This window comes from Acartia tonsa, chromosome 2 (genome assembly GCF_053477335.1).
Source record: "Acartia tonsa isolate MP-2025a chromosome 2, ASM5347733v1, whole genome shotgun sequence".
NCBI classification, from domain to species: Eukaryota; Metazoa; Arthropoda; class Copepoda; order Calanoida; family Acartiidae; genus Acartia; species Acartia tonsa.
Genome location: NC_137261.1, coordinates 39,986,814 through 40,004,599, shown reverse-complemented (window position 1 = coordinate 40,004,599; position 17,786 = coordinate 39,986,814). Strand labels below are relative to the sequence as shown.

Below are 17,786 nucleotides of genomic sequence, written 5' to 3'. Positions count from 1 at the left end.
AAACCAACCATATTAATCTACAAACGGGGGTAATTTTGTTTATCATTATCGGCGCTGTATATCTAAGTCCATTATTATTTACCTTAAGATCCCTGTTTATAAATATAATGAACACTACAAAAATGGATATACATTATTACTTGGATCTTACACCAGATTTTTATGTTCTCCAATAAAGTGAAACTCGTAGCAGGCTAAAATAACGATAACCCCATTCCAACCCTTTATCACATCCATTCTTCTCCTACTAGATGAACGATCTTATTCTTACCAATAAAGAGCTCTATGTGAGCAACCTAGATTAACGACTATTTTCCCCCTGTCATAATATCCACGTAAATTCTATATCCATTACTACAAATATGAGCAAGACGTGTAAATGATTGATTTTCATAGCAAATCAAATTTTTACAATGTTGCCATTATATAATCAAAAGTTATCTCTATATGCATAAGAATAGTTATTGATCCTATCGTATTATAGACAACTTTCCTCGGATATTGAAATGAAACATTAGAAGATAAAAACAAGATATATTTTAATGTTCGTGAAGAATTTCTGTAATACGATGCTATACATGGCTGAGAACCGGTTCTAATCCAGCGGATATTAATTGGTTTCGAAGTCATACTGGAAATATCTATCTAGTTCATTCCCTTTTTTTTGTGGTTTATAGGACTTATTGAAAAAATGTATTTTTCACAAATATTTTGAATTTTTAGTAAGAAAAGTATGTATATCCGTTCAATAACTTTAACGACTAGACCCGTTGTTGCACAATTTTCAGGGAAGGTTTTATGCATTTTTGAAGATAAGCCCATAAAAAAATCTTTTTCACTTACCTTTATTCCGTTTTTATAAAAACAAATAAAAAAAACTGCAAACGAAGGGGAAAAAGTATCGCATCGTATTATAGACAATTGCTACAAAAATAAATTAAAAATCATGGCTATATACAAATATTTATTTCTGTTTTTGCTATAAATCTTTTGTTTTTCAACAATTTACAAGTTTTTCATGCACAAATCATGATAAAGTATGTTATTCATCTTATTTTGAATCAGCTTACATAAAGTGGATTTATGTTGTTTCTCTAGTTTCATAGTTGTTCTAATTATAGTCCAACTTGTTTAAAACAAAGGCATATTATAGGTTACTGTTCTTTTTATTAGTTTGTTGCTACTTAACATTATATAATGAATCTGCTTGATAATGCAATACAATGCCTTACAAATGTTTCAAATATTTCTACATTATGCTCACAATTAGTTACAATCAATAAAAATAATAATTTTAACAATAACGAGTATTGTAAATTATACAATTGACAAAATTGAAATAGGTTCAGAAGTTTTTCAATGAATATATAGCTTTTAATAGTTATTTCTTTCATCGTATTATAAACGGCTTTCCGCGGATATAGAATGTACAATTATAAGATTAAAACCGGTTTTTTTAGCCCCGAGTTTTTTCGTATGGATGAGAACCGGTTCCTATCCACCGGATTCGAATGAATACGAGAAAATAGTTTTAATATTATTCATTTGTATAAAACTAGCGGCTTCGCCCCCAGCTTTTAGGGGCTTTGATCCCAGAGGTGAGGGGGGGATTTTTTGTTTTTGGAGGGGGTAGTGGGTGTCCCACCTCCCAAGAAAATAGCCTAAAACCACAACAGGACAAGTAGGTATATTCCCTGAAGAATAGAATCCAATCGGTTCAGTGGTTACCGAGATCTTAAAGGACCGGACAGACAGACGGACAGACGGAGAAACATCAATTTACTTTGTATTATAGATGAAGGTTTTTAACCCTTTAATATCTAGCTTACTGCTAAAATGTATAGTCTTAAGCTATTCTTCTAAGGAAATCTCCAGATTCTATTTCAGGATCTCAAGATATAAGATAATGGACAATAAAATGTACATCCCTGTAGATAAATACAAAATTAACCCTTGCTTAATTCAAATTATTGGTAGAAATGTTTAAACACTGTGAGTTTGAACCAACCAATTCATATTCATTAAAAGTCTCAAACGAATGACTGATTGTGTTTACAAAACTGTGGGGGTCAATAAAATCTACAGTTCAATGTCCCTTCCCTCCCTGTACCAAAATAGCTTTACCACCTTAAAAGAATATTTTTCAGCCACCATTATTTGAAGGATGAAGTTTATTGTTGTTGTTTCCTATTCTATTCCATTCTATGAAACAAATTTATGCTTTTCATTTGTCAGCGCTCCATAATGGTCGGGGGCGGGACAAACACTTATCCCTGGGGAGGGGGACATCAATAATTCACCCCACACCGTCATCATTCCGGCGTCGCAAGGGGAAGGGGGCATAAACACAACCACGCCCCCATTGTAGGTGTGGCGAATGCGCAGCTTGGGTAAAATCGGGGAAAGGGGGAAATTTTGCAAGGGGTAGGGGGTAAATACCGCAACGAATGGTTGCAAGGGACGGTTAAGAGCCACAAAGAATTCAAAGATCTAGCATAGATCGGCAATTCATAAGTTTTTACTGTGTAGTTTTTAAAAGTTAAATGTATTAAAAAGGATGCATAAAATATTTTAATTTAGAGAAGAAACAAGGATGATTTCTTCAATTAGTAGTGAAGCTCTTTGAATTATATAAAGACCGGCAGAGACCGGATATTATGATTGTGGAGAAAAGTTGTCGCAAATTTGGGTTGCCAACATTACATTAATTATTGGTCAGTACGTTCATCAATTAGAAGGGGAGGAGATGGGGGAAGGGTAGTTATTTTAGCCAGCTTCAAGTTACACTTTATTAGTTAGAATACATGATAATATGGTGTAAGATCCAAGTTATAATAAATCCATTTCCAGTAGACACAATAAAATAGTCTCAAATATCTATGTTATAATTATTCTTTGAAGAGCCATGTTAGCAAAAAATGTAGATATAGGAAGAAAAAATGTTTCCAAATGATTAGATTCACTCTTGTTCATGGCTAAGTTATTCATTTATAGGATGTCCATCCGTACGTTCTTCAATTTTTATTGCAAGTTTTTTCCATTCATAACTTTGCATTTAAAATTAAAATTTAAACCTTTATCCTATTACATAAAGTATTAAGCTTTTTTGTATGTAAAAAAGATCTCAATAGCCGCTTGGTTCTCCTTTACAGTAGAGATCTTATAAAGGTTTATAACTTTTTTGGGGGGAGGGTATGCCACCCTCTTTAAGAAACCAAATATCTTTTACCTTTTTAAAACTAAAAATGAAAGTGAAGGGTCGGTATCCCCCGCCCCACATTCCCTGGAGTGTTCCTAGGTTCCTCTAGGGCGTAGCCTATAGTATGATTATGATTTAAAAATACATTACTGATAACACAACTTAAAATATTCCATTTTTTATTTGCCGCTAAAATGAACTAATCATGTGTCTCCTTTTCAAAATACTATAATACCATTGGTTTTTTTTTGTTTTTTTTCTAAAGGATGCTAATCAAAGAGAAAGACTAAACTACATAACTTTTGTGTCACTTTTGAGAAAGATGATTCCCTTTTCTCCCATCTCTTTTGAAGAGATTTTCTTCCCCCTTCCTTTTTTCTTTTCCCTTTATATAACGTCATATAGGAATCGTCTTCCTCAAAAGTGACACAAAAGTTATGTAGTTAGTCTTTCTTCTAATCAAATCGGTTTCAATATCACAACAGCACTCTCCTAAAGTCCTATGTCTACTTAAAGTGTAGCTTATAAATCGATATATTATTACTTGGGTGATGCACCAGCTTTTCAGGTACTCTGTTAATGTGATGCTTGCAGCTGGCTAAATAAATTCAAACATAATCGGACACATTAAATTTGTCATTTTGAAATCAATCAAATTAATCGAAATTTGTTTTAATATAAGCTTCTTATTTATGAATGCTGTCATCCTTGTTCTAAAAAGAATAATAGGAACAGTTGTAATAAAAATGAGTATTAAATTTTTCCAATTTAAGGATTATGTTTAAATACAATTTAAGTGGTTTAAGAGCATTTGTTAAATATTTTTTTAATATTTATGTTTTGTATGATGACTGACAGAAGACGGTCAATGTAAAATATATACTAGATTCTTATAAACACGGCAAATTTTATTTTGATACTATCGTAAGGAATTGTTGTACTTGTCAAAAGCAGGTATTTAACTTTTGTCTGGAGGTTAGGTTGGAAGCATGACCCGGGCCAAAAATACCTTACGAAGCGCGGGAAAGTGTCACGTGTGATATCATAAAAATACGTATAAAAAGCTGTAAACACTTAATATAAAATGGAACATTTTTAACTTGTCTGTAAATATCTCACTCAACAGATTTGGATTTCCATTTCAGGGAAGCTTCACATCCCGGGATGGTTTTCGGCTAATTTTATGTTTAGATTTAAGTCAATGAATGTTGGTTTTAGGTGATATCATTTCACTAAATCCCTTAGGCTTAGGTGCTAGATGAGCAGCCACTAGTATTCCAAATAAGAAAGAAAAAAACATATCCTAAGTCTCTATAATATATTATACAACCTCTATAAAACATAAAAACCTTTTCTGTTAACAATGGCTCCACTAAAAGCTCGGATTTGTTTATGAATTGTGAAAATATGATAATGAATTATCTCAACATCAGTTAAAGGGGAAACATTTACCACTAGGGTTGGACCAAAAAATCCGGGAAGGGAGGGGACATTGTGCTGTTTAATAGTCTAGTTTCCAATGTCTTATGATTACGTTTTCTTATTCGTTAACCTAACAACATTGGGGATTTTTATTGACTTTTGATTGGTTCGTTGACTTAGTTGAGTGTCCAAACGTTTCAACCATTAATTGTAATCGACACAAGGGCTAATTTTGTGAATCATCACCGGGGATGTTCATCAATTTATCGGCCATAGTCTTATTCCTTTAGATCCCTGAAAAAATAGGCAAAGAGGAGCAACAATGATCGACGTTAGAGAGTGAAAAAAAGCAGAAAAGAAAACTAAAGATAGAAAGTTTCAATTTTTCGATTTTTCGTTATAATCCTAAAATTTAGCATATTATGAGGAAACTAAAAGATACTTTACTAATAGTATTATTACAAATAATAGAAAGAGCATATAGACTATATAATATATACTTTATATGTATCACAATTATATGCTAATAAGGGTGCATTAATAAAAAAAAAGAAAATCACATAAAAGTAATGTTTACACCAAATTGCTGTTTGTTCTTTAAAAGTGACTGTGTTTATATTTCTGACGCTATTAGCTGATTGCAAAGGCCCAATACAATATCTGGTTAGGTTCCACCTATATTATTTTACTATGATTATCTAAGACATATTGAATAACTTTAAAGTAAATCATTATTACATTAGTATATTAGAAAATATTACATAAACAATTATCATAGATAGTTATATATTGCATCGCATTATAGAAAGTTGTCCACGTATAGTAAACTTAAAAATTATAGGTTAATTCCAGTAATGAATGCCCCAAGGTGCCGAAATTACGGACCAACAAATTTTGTATTACTTTTTAAGATTTTTTTTATTTTCCATAAAAATTGTCTATAATACGTTGCGATACAAGATTTTTAGTATGACTCAGAACCAGTTTTAATCCGGTGATTCCGGAGCCATATTGAAAAAATAATTTATTCTTCTAGTTGTTGAAAGCCTTGATTTCTTTGTTCTTGTTCTGCTAGGCGTATTCTTTCCAATACAGGACCTTCAATTCATAATTATTGTTTATAATTATTCTTTTTTACAATAAACAAAAATGTCCAGTGATATCTTATAAACAGACCGTAGACAGTATCGATCAAAAATATTTAGAAAAGTTTGCCATTTGGTGGTTGAGGGGTGGAATAAACCGAACCCTACTTTAGCTGTTTCCCTATCAAATATCTTATAGACTGTGGGCGAAGCGACAACATTGTTTATTCTAGTTTCCAGCAGTTTATGTTGCTTGTCTTTAAAATGTACATAAGTGATTTCTTTAATCAATTTTAAATGATATATTATAAATGTCAATGATAATTCAAAAAATTTTATCCGTAGCTACGCTATAATATTTCCCTATGTACTTCTGTCATTTGCAACATCTAAAGGGGAATGGAATTGAATGAAGACAGACAGCCTACTGATTTATTTTACCTGTCAAAAGATTGATCATTGTCTCTCTTTCCTCTCCAGAAAGTCCCAGAAACCGTCTGAGAATCTGGTGGCTGCTCAGATCAATGTCCAGGTTCTGTACATGTGCCAGCAGGCGCAGTTCTCCAAGCTCCTGGCCGCTTATACCTGTCCAGGCCCGAAGATCACCTAAACCAAATAAAACGTTGCATCTGCCTAATTTTTCTTTGCTTTCTTACAATTTATATCCATTCCTTGCGCAGCAATAATAAGTTAACAAAATGGAACACAGTAAAAGTGTCTGACTGATTATGACGTAACAAAAAAATTAGCCAATGAGAGGCCTTTATTGACCAATGGTAAAATTTATAGTGGCCTCTCATTGGCTAATTTTTTTTATTACGTCATAATCAGTCAGACACTTTTACTGTGTTCAACAAAATGTTTTATGTATAGACAAATAAAATGTTAAGAAATAAGAATAGAAATATGCTCCATAAAGATGATGATAAAAACAATGATGATTTATAGAATAGCTTCGCTACTTTAAAAAACCTATTAATTTTACCTAATGATTTTAGATTTGGACAGAATTGAAATAAAGAGTAGACTGTAGTCATAGACAGTTCTGTACTTCTCTCTACTTGAAGTTCCTAGAATAGAAATAAAGAGTAGACTGTAGTCATAGACAGTTCTGTACTTCTATCTACTTGAAGTTTCTAGAATAGAAATAAAGAGTAGACTGTAGTCATAGACAGTTCTGTACTTCTCTCTACTTGAAGTTCCTAGAATAGAAATAAAGAGTAGACTGTAGTCATAGACAGTTCTGTACTTTTCTCTACTTGAAGTTCCTAGAATAGAAATAAAGAGTAGACTGTAGTCATAGACAGTTCTGTACTTCTTTCTACTTGAAGTTCCTATAATAGAAATAAAGAGTAGACTGTAGTCATAGACAGTTCTGTACTTTTCTCTACTTGAAGTTCCTAGAATAGAAATAAAGAGTAGACTGTAGTCATAGACAGTTCTGTACTTCTTTCTACTTGAAGTTCCTATAATAGAAATAAAGAGTAGACTGTAGTCATAGACAGTTCTGTACTTCTCTCTACTTGAAGTTCCTATAATAGAAATAAAGAGTAGACTGTAGTCATAGACAGTTCTGTACTTCTCTCTACTTGAAGTTCCTATAGTAGACTGTACTCAGGGATAGTTCTGTTCTTCTCTCTACTTGAAGTTCCTATAATAGAATTAAAGAGTATTCTGTACTCATGAATAGTTTTTTACTTCTCTCTACTTGAAGTTCCTACAATAAAAATGAATAGTAGACTCTACCCAGGGATAGTTCTCTACTTCTCTCTACTTGAAGTTCCTACAATAAAAATGAATAGTAGACTCTGCCCAGGGATAGTTCTCTACTTCTCTCTACTTGAAGTTCCTGAAATAAAAATAAATAGTAGACTCTACTCAGGGATAGTTCTCTACTTCTCTCTACTTGAAGTTCCTACAATAAAAATAAAGACTAGACTCTACTCAGGGATAGTTCTCTACTTCTCTCTACTTGAAGTTCCTAGAATAAAAATAAAGAGTAGACTGTACTATAATTCCTATAATTGAACAATTTAGAAATCATGCAAGAATGATAATATCCATAAAAGAGTAGTACGATTATTGAAAAAAAGTGTACAGGGTTATTCCAGAGGGTTGTGAATCCTGATGAAAAAAGGGGATTTACCTTTCATTTATTTTTCGGTAGAAAAAAAACAAAGATAGAATCATAGAGCAGCCCAAAAAAAGCATAGTTAAATAGATTTCAAAATAAACAATGGATGTTTTGATGAGTATTGAATAATAATGCAGATTTAAATTTTAACGAGTTGAATAGAAGTTTTTAAAGGAATAAAAATACTCAAACTATAAAACACAAAGTACAGCGATAAAAATTAAAATTAATGTGGACATCTATTACTCAATTTTACAAAAACCAACAGAAAATATGTTTTACTTCAAACAAAATTCCAAAAGGGGTAAAATACCCATCAACCCCAACCCCTATAAATTTTTTTTACGCCGTTGGTAAAATGTACGCATTTGACATAGCAGCATCAGATAGTTTACCTGTAATTTAGTTAATGCTCCAGATTGTAAAGAATCAAGAAATACTGAATCATCTATTGATGTTGAATAACCTGTAATAATACATTTATTACACTTGATTGTTCATCAGACACAAACTTTTCAAAAAGTTTATACAATTTATATTTTTTTTCTTTATATTTGGTCATTTAATTCAATTCAATATATACGATTAACGAAATTTTTGGATGGGATATTTTCGAGGCGCATAGCTTGGTCATAAGATTTTCAAAAAAAATTTTATATGGATTTTATAAAAAACGGCTGTTCTTTTGTATCAAAATATTACAATTTTTAAACAATAATGTGGTAGGTTTGCCCAGTTATATGATTGAGAATATATACTTTTGCCAAAAATATATATTTATTAAAAAATTGTAATAGAAGGTTATTAGTAAAGAAACTACAATCTTTAAATCAAAATATTATACCTAAATGCAAGATTTTTAGTTGAGGAGAAATGCTAAATATCCAACTTAAATACTCTTTTCTAAAATAAAATTATATTAAGAATATTACACCCACAATTTATGTTGTATTCTTTATTTCTTTAATACCATTACTGCGCTAATTAAATAATTTATGACTTAAAAAAAGGAATTTCACCTTTCAGTGGTGGATCAAAATATTTTCAAAGATTTAAAGTTGTATGATAAAATTATTAAATAAATTATACCTTATATTACAAGTTATAACCAATTCTGTCAAATACTCCAACTTTAATTTGGGATAAATACGACCAATTCTTGTACTAAAAATATTCAAAGAAATAAATCTAAATTATTATTTTTGTAAGAATTTTAAAAATTTTCTGTCAATTCCTCATTTGTTGTTCAACACAAAAAAAGCTAAAAATATTTTTTTAAATTTAGTTACTACATACTTTTTATGTCAAGAATATCAAAAAAAAAAAAACTTTGAAATGTGCAAAATAGGCAAAAATTAAAGCCTAAAATTACTTTAAAGATATTGAATTGTAGGTCCATTTGTCTAATGAGAGTACTGATTTTGTTTAGATGATTGTTTTTATAATAAAATATTAAAAAATGCAGTACCTAAATACACAGTTGTTGAAAACAACCCCCTCTATTTTATAACAAGTTTTGAATAATTCTCCCAAAATATCTATCGTCAAATCCTTTACTGAGATCAAACCTACAAAAATAAACAAATAAATTGTGTACTTTACAATGTTCCGAAATTTGTGTTCGAACTTTTGAAGAACCTTTGCACAATCAGATAACATTGCTTAAAAGTTAAAATAACAGTAAACTATATCTTTAGTAAAAAGTAAAGATTAAAAGTAAGAATTAAGACAATATAGTAGAAGTAAATAAACTTTAAATAAAGATAGTAAAACAAGGATGACAACATCCATAAAAGCGAAGCACTGAAACGGTAGGACAAACGGACATTAACACTTGTATAATATCTGAACTGAAAAATCGGAACATAAATGTATAAATGTCGAATCAAAATTGTAGGTAAATTTGTTGAAAAACTGCTTGATTCAGGATAATGTTTATGGACATACTTACATTTTTGGACTTGATTATAGAGTTGCTTCGCTTATAATATTGTTCTTGGTTGTCCCAGGAATCAATATACCAAAAATCAGATCAAACGGATAATTAAAGCACTTGAAAATTTGTTGTTAAAAAAGTAGAAAAATCAACATGTTTAAAATGGACGTACGGACATTCTGGTAATGATTATAGAGTTGCTACGCTTTCTAAATCGTACCCAACTACTACAAGAACCATCATGCAAAGTTTGAAATCGATAGGACAATTCTAACATGCCTAAATTAACGAATAAAAGCTATCTATCTCGGACGGACGGACGGACGGACCTACCCTAATTATAGAAAAGCTTCGCTTTTAAAAAACGATGATAACTTGTAAGCTAAAAACTATTTTCATTACAGCTATTTTCATGAACAGACAATAAAGAGAAGCTGCGCTAATTTTAAGGAAATTTCTAGTGCCACACTTACCTAAATGTTTAAGACCTGGACCAACAATTTGAAGAAGTTGATCCAGCTGACTATCAGTCCAGCCTCCTCCGTGAATTTGAAGGTCTGTTAGGTGCTTCAAGCCTTAGAGATAAAATATGTTTAATGTTATTTATAAAGAAAATATACTATTTTTTTTAATTTAAAAGAAAAGATTAAAATATTTGTAAAGACAGCTATGTCATCAATAAGCAGCAGCTGTTTTATTAAAATTCTCCCTTCCCATAACTAAAACCTTTTGGGCTTTAAAAATACTTTCACCTGTCTTAATTAACCTAACGTATAACCTAATCTAAAAGAAGTAACGAAATGTTTAGTGATTACATCAGATTCATGGTCAGTTTTTTCTCATCAGGTTAAAAACCAATGTTTTAAATCAAGAATAAATAGGACAAGATAAATTGATGTACACCTCCAATTACAATAAACAAAAACTATAACTATGCAGTTACCTGCAATAGGAAGTAATGAAGGACATATATCTTTATGATAAATAAACATCATCTTCTCAAGCTTAGGGCACATGTCAACCACGAGCTCTAAAACAAATTTAGCTTTTAACTTTTTAGGTAACATGTTAATATACATATATATAGAAACAAGCGGCTGCTCCCGTAGCATCCAGGGGCTCTGTCTTAAAGGGATAGAAAGGGCCTGTTGGAAAAGAACTTAAAACCATCCAAAAGACCCAAATATGGAAATGAAATAGCATAAAACCATCAAGGGACCTATATGAAGCTTACCTAAAATAGAGAACCCAATCAGTTAAGCAATTAAGCTTCAAACAAAAATAAATTATTGAATAACAAATCTATGAGTATGAGTGTGATGTTTTCCTTTACATAGGAATACGACCAAGCTAAATTTGCTTGATTCACTTCACTAAAAGATGTGATTGATAATGAAGATTTTTTTGAAATATGTTTCGTTATAAAGCAGCAGTAGTTACTAATTTTTAAATGTTATGGTTGACATAGATTTATAACTGTTAAAAGGAATACGAAAACAAAAGAAATTTTCATTAGTGTTTTAATTTAGACATTTTTTAAAGCATTCTATTGCCTCTTTTGAACGCTTTTTTATGTAATAACAAAAAATGAAATAAAAAATTTAAAATTACTTTAGTTATTATATTTTACCTAACTGCCATGTTTCATGGAAGAAATAAGATTGGGATGGCAGGAATTCTCTTATTTCATAAACAGGATTCTAAAAAGGATGACAACATTGAAAACAGTGGCATGCAGAAGAGGGGTATAGGGAGGTGTCAACACCCCTCCTAAACAAGACATTAGGAAGAACTGCCTCCCCTTTTTACCCCTTCAAGGCTTTACATCCCCATGGCGAATCTCTGTGCATATCACTGATAAAAAGATTAAGATAAAAGAAAAGAACTATAATATACTGTCTGGTATTACTTCTATCCTAAAAACTAAAGTAACAGGATGTCTATCTGTCTTTACATGTAGATATTACGAAATGAACTTATAATGAACTTCCAATCTAAATTGACAAATTAACCTGAACTTCATCCAGGTAGTCAATCCAGCCTAGGATATCTGCCAGAAAGTCTGCTCGTATTAAATGCCTAGACAATAGATTTATTACTCGCGATAGTCGAAAAGACACAATAATTTAACAGTCCAACTTAAAAAGGCAAAGAACAGGGATGTTAAGGGATAAGACAATGGAAGATAAATTAATAAGTTCCCAAATAATTATTAAACTACCTACCCCTTCTGTAGATTAAAATATTTGTGGATAAGCTTAGAAGCTGGTAAATTTGTTTCAACCAATTAGGATTTAATCAAAGATTTTTTATTCAATTCTGTCTTAAAATATCTCTTAAACAGCTTACTTTAATTGTGGTAGACCCATAAGCATTCTGGCTTTGGCCTCATCAGTCAACTTTGTCCCACAAATATTCAACTGAAAAATATATTTTTATTCTTATAAATATAGATAAAGCTTTTTTTAGTGCCTATAAAAAATGACGTCATATTGGCCTACCATTTGTCAATTAGAATGTATACTGGCCTGAGATTGGTAATTTAGTCTGTGTATTGGCCTATTATTGGACATTTTTTGGTATTTTTTGGCGTCATTTTTTTATTGGCACTATAAAGAGCTTCTTTATACCTATTTAGAGAGGAATCTACACAAAAAAAATCAGACGTTTAATTTCTATAGCAAGCAAGTAAAACAGTACAATAGCTGTCAAGTACAGAAATACTGGCGGACCAATGGACGGACAGAATGGCAAACAAAGTGAGTTATAAAGTAACTTCATCACTTATAAGGGGAACTACAATGCGTGTAATTTTATGATTTAAATTAGTTATATAGTAGCTGCACTTCCGAAAGCTCTTAAATTAATGTAAGTAAGTTGCTATTGAGAAATTCTTTTTGATGAAAAAAGTTACCTGTTCTAAATTTTTACATTCTACAAGAACTGGCACACAAGAATCTCCTATTCCCTTACTGTTTTCTATATCAAGGATCCTAAAATAAAACAACAAGGTTGATAATATCCAATTTACTGAAAGCCTTTACTTTAAGCAAATAAAGTCAATTGTAGCTAAAAAGACAAGAAACTTTCCTATATCCTTACTTTAAAAAGTAAAAATTCTTAACGGTCTTTAACGTAATTATCCAGTTATTCAATCAAATAAGGAAAGCATGCTGTATTTGGTATCATTAAAGAAAACTTTCTTAATGGTTAAAAAGACTTACTTTAATGTCTTTTTTGAGTTATCAACAAGTGAAGTTAAAATTTCAATAGTACAATCTTTCTTCAGAGAAAAATGACAAATTTGGTTGAGGTGGCTGAGATTGATGGAAAATTCAAGAGCAGCTTCACCCTAAAATTTACAATACATTTTTAATATCTATGTAAGTTTAAAATGAAAATGACAAATTATTTATGATAATTTGATATAAATGCACAATTCTCAACAGAAATGTAAGTAAATTTGAAAGTAAGAAAGTAAACTGCTGAACCTTATTTTAGAAAACCTCGATTTAAAAAAAAAGTCAAAGAAGGCAAGTATATGGCAGTTCAATGTGACAAAAGGGCATATATTAATCTAATCACGTCTTGAATCTGATTATCTAAAAATAAAATAGCTTAAAACGAAACCAAAAAAAGTTACTGCTTTGTATAAAAAGATAACAATTACCTTTAATGGAATATATCCCCCAGATTTTCCTGGGCACATCATAAGGGTCCTTAAATAACAAAATAATTTCATTCCGAAATAATGAAGGCTTTTTATCTAGGAATACTATAAAGGAATGGGTTGTGTTATTGTTTATGTGTGAGAGGAGAGCCTAACACCTTTAGGGGAGAAATCGAAAATTATACCTAATGCCGTTTAATCTAGGAATCATATCAAGAATCTTTCTTCTTAAACATCTTGGCACTTCACTAAAGTCTACAAAATGAATTAAAAACATTTTAACAAGGATGACAATTTCTATGATTATTAAGTTAATTAGCTTAACTTCATACTTTAGCATAGTAATGCATCGATTATTACCATTTGCCAAATCGAGCTACGTATTTCCATTATAAAAATATGATTTACTGAAATGTTTCAGAAATCATAATACAAAGTTTGAAAACAAAATGTAACAAATTTAATGAGTCTAAATTAACGATCACAGCTATCCGACACAGCCACACATCTCGAACCAAATTATAGAAAAGCTTCGCTTCTAAAATGTTACCTAAAGTTCTAAGTTTTGGCCATGCCACAGCCTCTGTAAATCCCAGGAGGGCATCTAGCACTCTCCCATATTGAGTGTGGTTCCTATCTTTATAAGTAAAACAAGGTTTACAACCTCCATATATAACGAAGTACAAAAAAAGCCTTTTATGGACAAACTGATAAAGTAAGTTACATAGCAGATATTTAATTGTCATAAAAAGAAATAAAGAAAATGAAATCATAAAAAAAACGAAACCTTTAGAGAAAAAAAAAGTATTAATGTCTATTGAAGTATGACCGACTGACAGACGGACTAAGTAAATTATATAGTAGATGCTTATTAGTTTAAGAAATCCTCACCAAAAACTTCAGCTGTCTATCTTAAATACAATAATATCTTCATAGAGTTTGTAAATGACTGATGGACGGATGTATAGACTAAGTGAATTATTGAGTAGCATCTGTAAGAACTAAACAAAATTGTTAAAATAAACTAATGATTATTAAAACAATTTGACACATTCAATTAGAACAGGGATAGTTCAATTAAAATTAAAATCATTCCTTCCCTAAAGTTTTATGCCTGTAAAAAAAATGTATGGCCTCTCCCTGTATTTCTGATATTTAAACTAAACATACCTGGCCTCCATCCTTTTCTAACCTAAAGAAGAAATAAAATTAGTGGCGTGCCCAGTGTTTTGCCAAAGCACCCCCCCCCCCCCTCTTTAAACCAAAATCGAAGGGGGTGTAATACAGACAACAAGAAGGGTGTTTTTGGGTTATTTTTTATCAGGAGTGATACATCCCTCTATGTGTTCAACCCCCACCCCCCATCCCCTCCCCCTAAAAAAATGATGCGGGTGGTTTGCAGGAATAAGGGATGGGAAACGTAGGAAAATATTATTTCAGGCCTATTTCAAGCCTAGGCCTATTTCTAGCCTAATAAACCAGTTTTGGGATAGCGCAGTGGTTCGTATAAAATGCTAATGAAAAAGCTGTGTGTGTGTGTGTAGATAAAGTATAGAATCAAATTCAGGTAGCTAGTTTAAAGTAAAAAACATAACTTTTTATAAACCTATATATTAATGGCTTTTGTTAAAATGAAGTTTTTTCTCTCCCAAAATTTTTTATCTTTTACTTTGGTAATTTGAACTGTCAGAAAGCTATCGTTGGGTTTCCCTCAGACAGATTTTAGTTTGTATTATTTGCATTTTTATTAATGAGTAAAAATTTTATTTGAAAATTTCATTGCTAATTAAAATTCAAAATAAATAAATAAATATGCACTTGGGTAACATTCTATCAAGTTCTTTGGAACTATAATGTAATGATATTTCTGTACTGTGTTGTATTGTACAAAAATTAGAGTTAAGGTGTTGTATCATTTCCGTACTAAATTTTTAAAATTCAAAATACAACATCTAATTTATAAACTACCAAATGAAAATTCGTAGCTACCTTCTTTCCAAAAAAATAATCCCGTTATTTTTGTTTTTTCTATATGGCCCTTTTTTAATGTTTAACTCTAAGCAGATTTCATAATTAAACTAATGTGATCTAACACCATTTATATTTATTTTTTCGTAGCAGACGAAATCATTATTTTTTCCAGAATTGTCTGCTTCTAAAATTTCCGCCATCTGTGATTTGGGCTTGTTTTGTATCAACCAATCACCAATTGGCTCCGCCAATTGGTGATTGGTTGATACAAAACAAGCCCAAATCACAGAACACTATTGGTTTAGAGCGGTAGCCAATATGAGCCGTCCGCCAGTAAGGTCATTAAATTAGGCAAATGGTAAAAGTTGCATGATCCCTTTCAAAACCAGGCCGAGACCTAATTTATGGCCAGGTTTCCTATCCCTTATCCCTGGTGGTTTGCAGTTTTTTTTTATCATTTTTAACTTTAAATAGTGTACTGTACACTGTACACCCCTCTTCAACCCCATTCTTAAAACTTCTGACTAAAATCAAACATTTAAAATGTAATTACAATAAAAACAAAAAAAAATTACTTGAATAAATCCTTCGTCAATTCCTTTAAGTATTAGGCCAAACATTTCTTCTCTTAGGGTCCAAACCTTAAAATAAAATTTCTTACAAAATTACAAAGAATGAAAGAACATTTTTAAAAAATAGTAGGGAGGGTGGGAACATTGTATCATAAGTTTTCTTTTGTAGGGTTGGTTAAAAACTAGCGGTATCCAACTTATCAACGATAATATGATATACAGAAGAAGTAATTTTGTTTGTCTTCATTGGTGATATGTAACAATTTATGGTTCATTGTCTTATCCCTTAAGATCCCTGTTGGTTACTAATAGTATTACTTACCATATGTTGTCGAATGTATTCCTCAAACTTTTTAACCTCAGCACTAAGTAAATCATCGGATGTTGCATCAATATCTCCTAAAAAAAATTATTTTAAATTTTTTAAATTTACATAATCACATTAATAACTTTTAGTGACCTCTGTGCAAATATTAAATCGAGAAGGAGAGATAGAAAGACTTTTGCATTCCTGAGAAACCCCCTCGACCTTTTATATTTAAAATTGAAAATAAACGGAGGTATTTTTTTGTTTGTTTGTTTATTACTTTAGATCAGGTTAGGTTTTATTGGTTACTGGGTAGCTTTTCATGTTAAGGGTACCTGCAGGAGTTGAGCATAGGGGGAAAAACTACATGGCACTTTGTAGGAAAGCACTAAAAGTTAATGAAAAGGGTAGGGGTTATATATAATAGAGAGGCCAGTAATATTCAAAACGTTAAAGAATAAAAAATGTTGTTTAGAAAACAAGGACAACAAAATAGCAAAGTGAGTATAGTTATACCTGTCATCATTTTATACCAAGAACACTGTGTAACATGTGCACATCTCGTAACATGATCCTACAATTTTATTTATAACTAACGGCTATGCCCCTAGAGGCCTCTTGAGGGGGGGGTGGGTAAAAGGGTTCGACCACCCACCATTTCTTGTTTTTTTTCTAGGGGCGATTTTCTTCGGGGGGAGGGGGGGTGTGGAGGTAGCATAATTTATAGGATGCTACCCTGTAAAGGAGAACCATACCGGTTCAGTAGTTAGAGAGATCCTTCAGTAAACACACACAGATCCTGTTACTTTATTATAAGGGTTCTTCATTGTAAGTTTAGATAAATAGGATACTAGCGGCTACCTAGGAGCCTCTAGGGGCACTTTAAAAAAGGTGGAGTAGGTGGTTTTTAGGCCGATCTAACACATTTAATTTTAGTTTCAAGAAAAAAATGTAACAAAATTGATTTGAAGGTTAGGGAAGTTTATTTTTATCTAGGAATTTTTTCTCTTGAGTTGGTGTGGTGAAGGTACCACGCTTTTCTGTCGGCCCAAAGATAATCAAAATATTACAACGGTCCTTATAGACTGACAAACCTCCTGTTACTTTTATATCAACGTCATTAGAATTAAACAATTATTGAATTAAAAATTTTTACCTTTACAAATTTTGGAATGGTAGCAAGGCAAAAATCTTTCAGTGATTTTACTGGTTTGTGCTTTACCATATTTTAAAAATCTAAATATGGAGGAAAAGAATGAAAATATTTGCCTAATTTTCTATATCAAAGTAAAAGAATAAAGGAATTTATGGGACCCTGTTTTGATTTTGTATTAGGTCTTGAATCGTCTAATAGCGTCGGAAATATAAAAACATCCGAGTACCTACAAAAGAGTAGAAAGCAATTTACTACCAACACCCCCACCCCTCTCTTATGAAACAAATCAAAAATAAAGGATGGGTTTTCCAATATAATATATTCTAACCTGACC

General features: G+C 31.3%; 1 protein-coding gene across 2 annotated transcripts; it reads right to left on the bottom strand.

The window, feature by feature from the left end:
• Positions 1 to 5,060: 5,060 nt before the first annotated feature.
• On the bottom strand, positions 5,061 to 17,575 carry LOC145311836 (uncharacterized). Of its 2 annotated transcripts, XM_080150835.1 has the most exons (22): positions 17,453 to 17,575; positions 16,813 to 16,870; positions 16,312 to 16,388; positions 15,993 to 16,058; positions 14,617 to 14,638; positions 13,997 to 14,083; positions 13,632 to 13,701; positions 13,447 to 13,495; positions 13,001 to 13,128; positions 12,691 to 12,769; positions 12,126 to 12,196; positions 11,789 to 11,855; positions 11,407 to 11,476; positions 10,720 to 10,806; positions 10,250 to 10,351; positions 9,309 to 9,408; positions 8,930 to 9,004; positions 8,685 to 8,743; positions 8,236 to 8,306; positions 6,692 to 6,776; positions 6,148 to 6,312; positions 5,061 to 5,719 (listed from the first exon to the last, which is right to left on the bottom strand). In XM_080150835.1, exons 1-22 carry the CDS (start codon positions 17,519 to 17,521, stop codon positions 5,646 to 5,648), a joined length of 1,731 nt encoding a protein of 576 aa, XP_080006961.1. In that variant the 5' UTR covers positions 17,522 to 17,575; the 3' UTR covers positions 5,061 to 5,645. The 2 variants fall into 2 exon arrangements, with proteins under 2 accessions (XP_080006961.1, XP_080006962.1); XM_080150836.1 differs by lacking the exons at positions 5,061 to 5,719; positions 6,148 to 6,312; positions 6,692 to 6,776 and adding an exon at positions 7,224 to 7,304.
• Between the last annotated feature and the right edge of the window lie 211 nt (positions 17,576 to 17,786).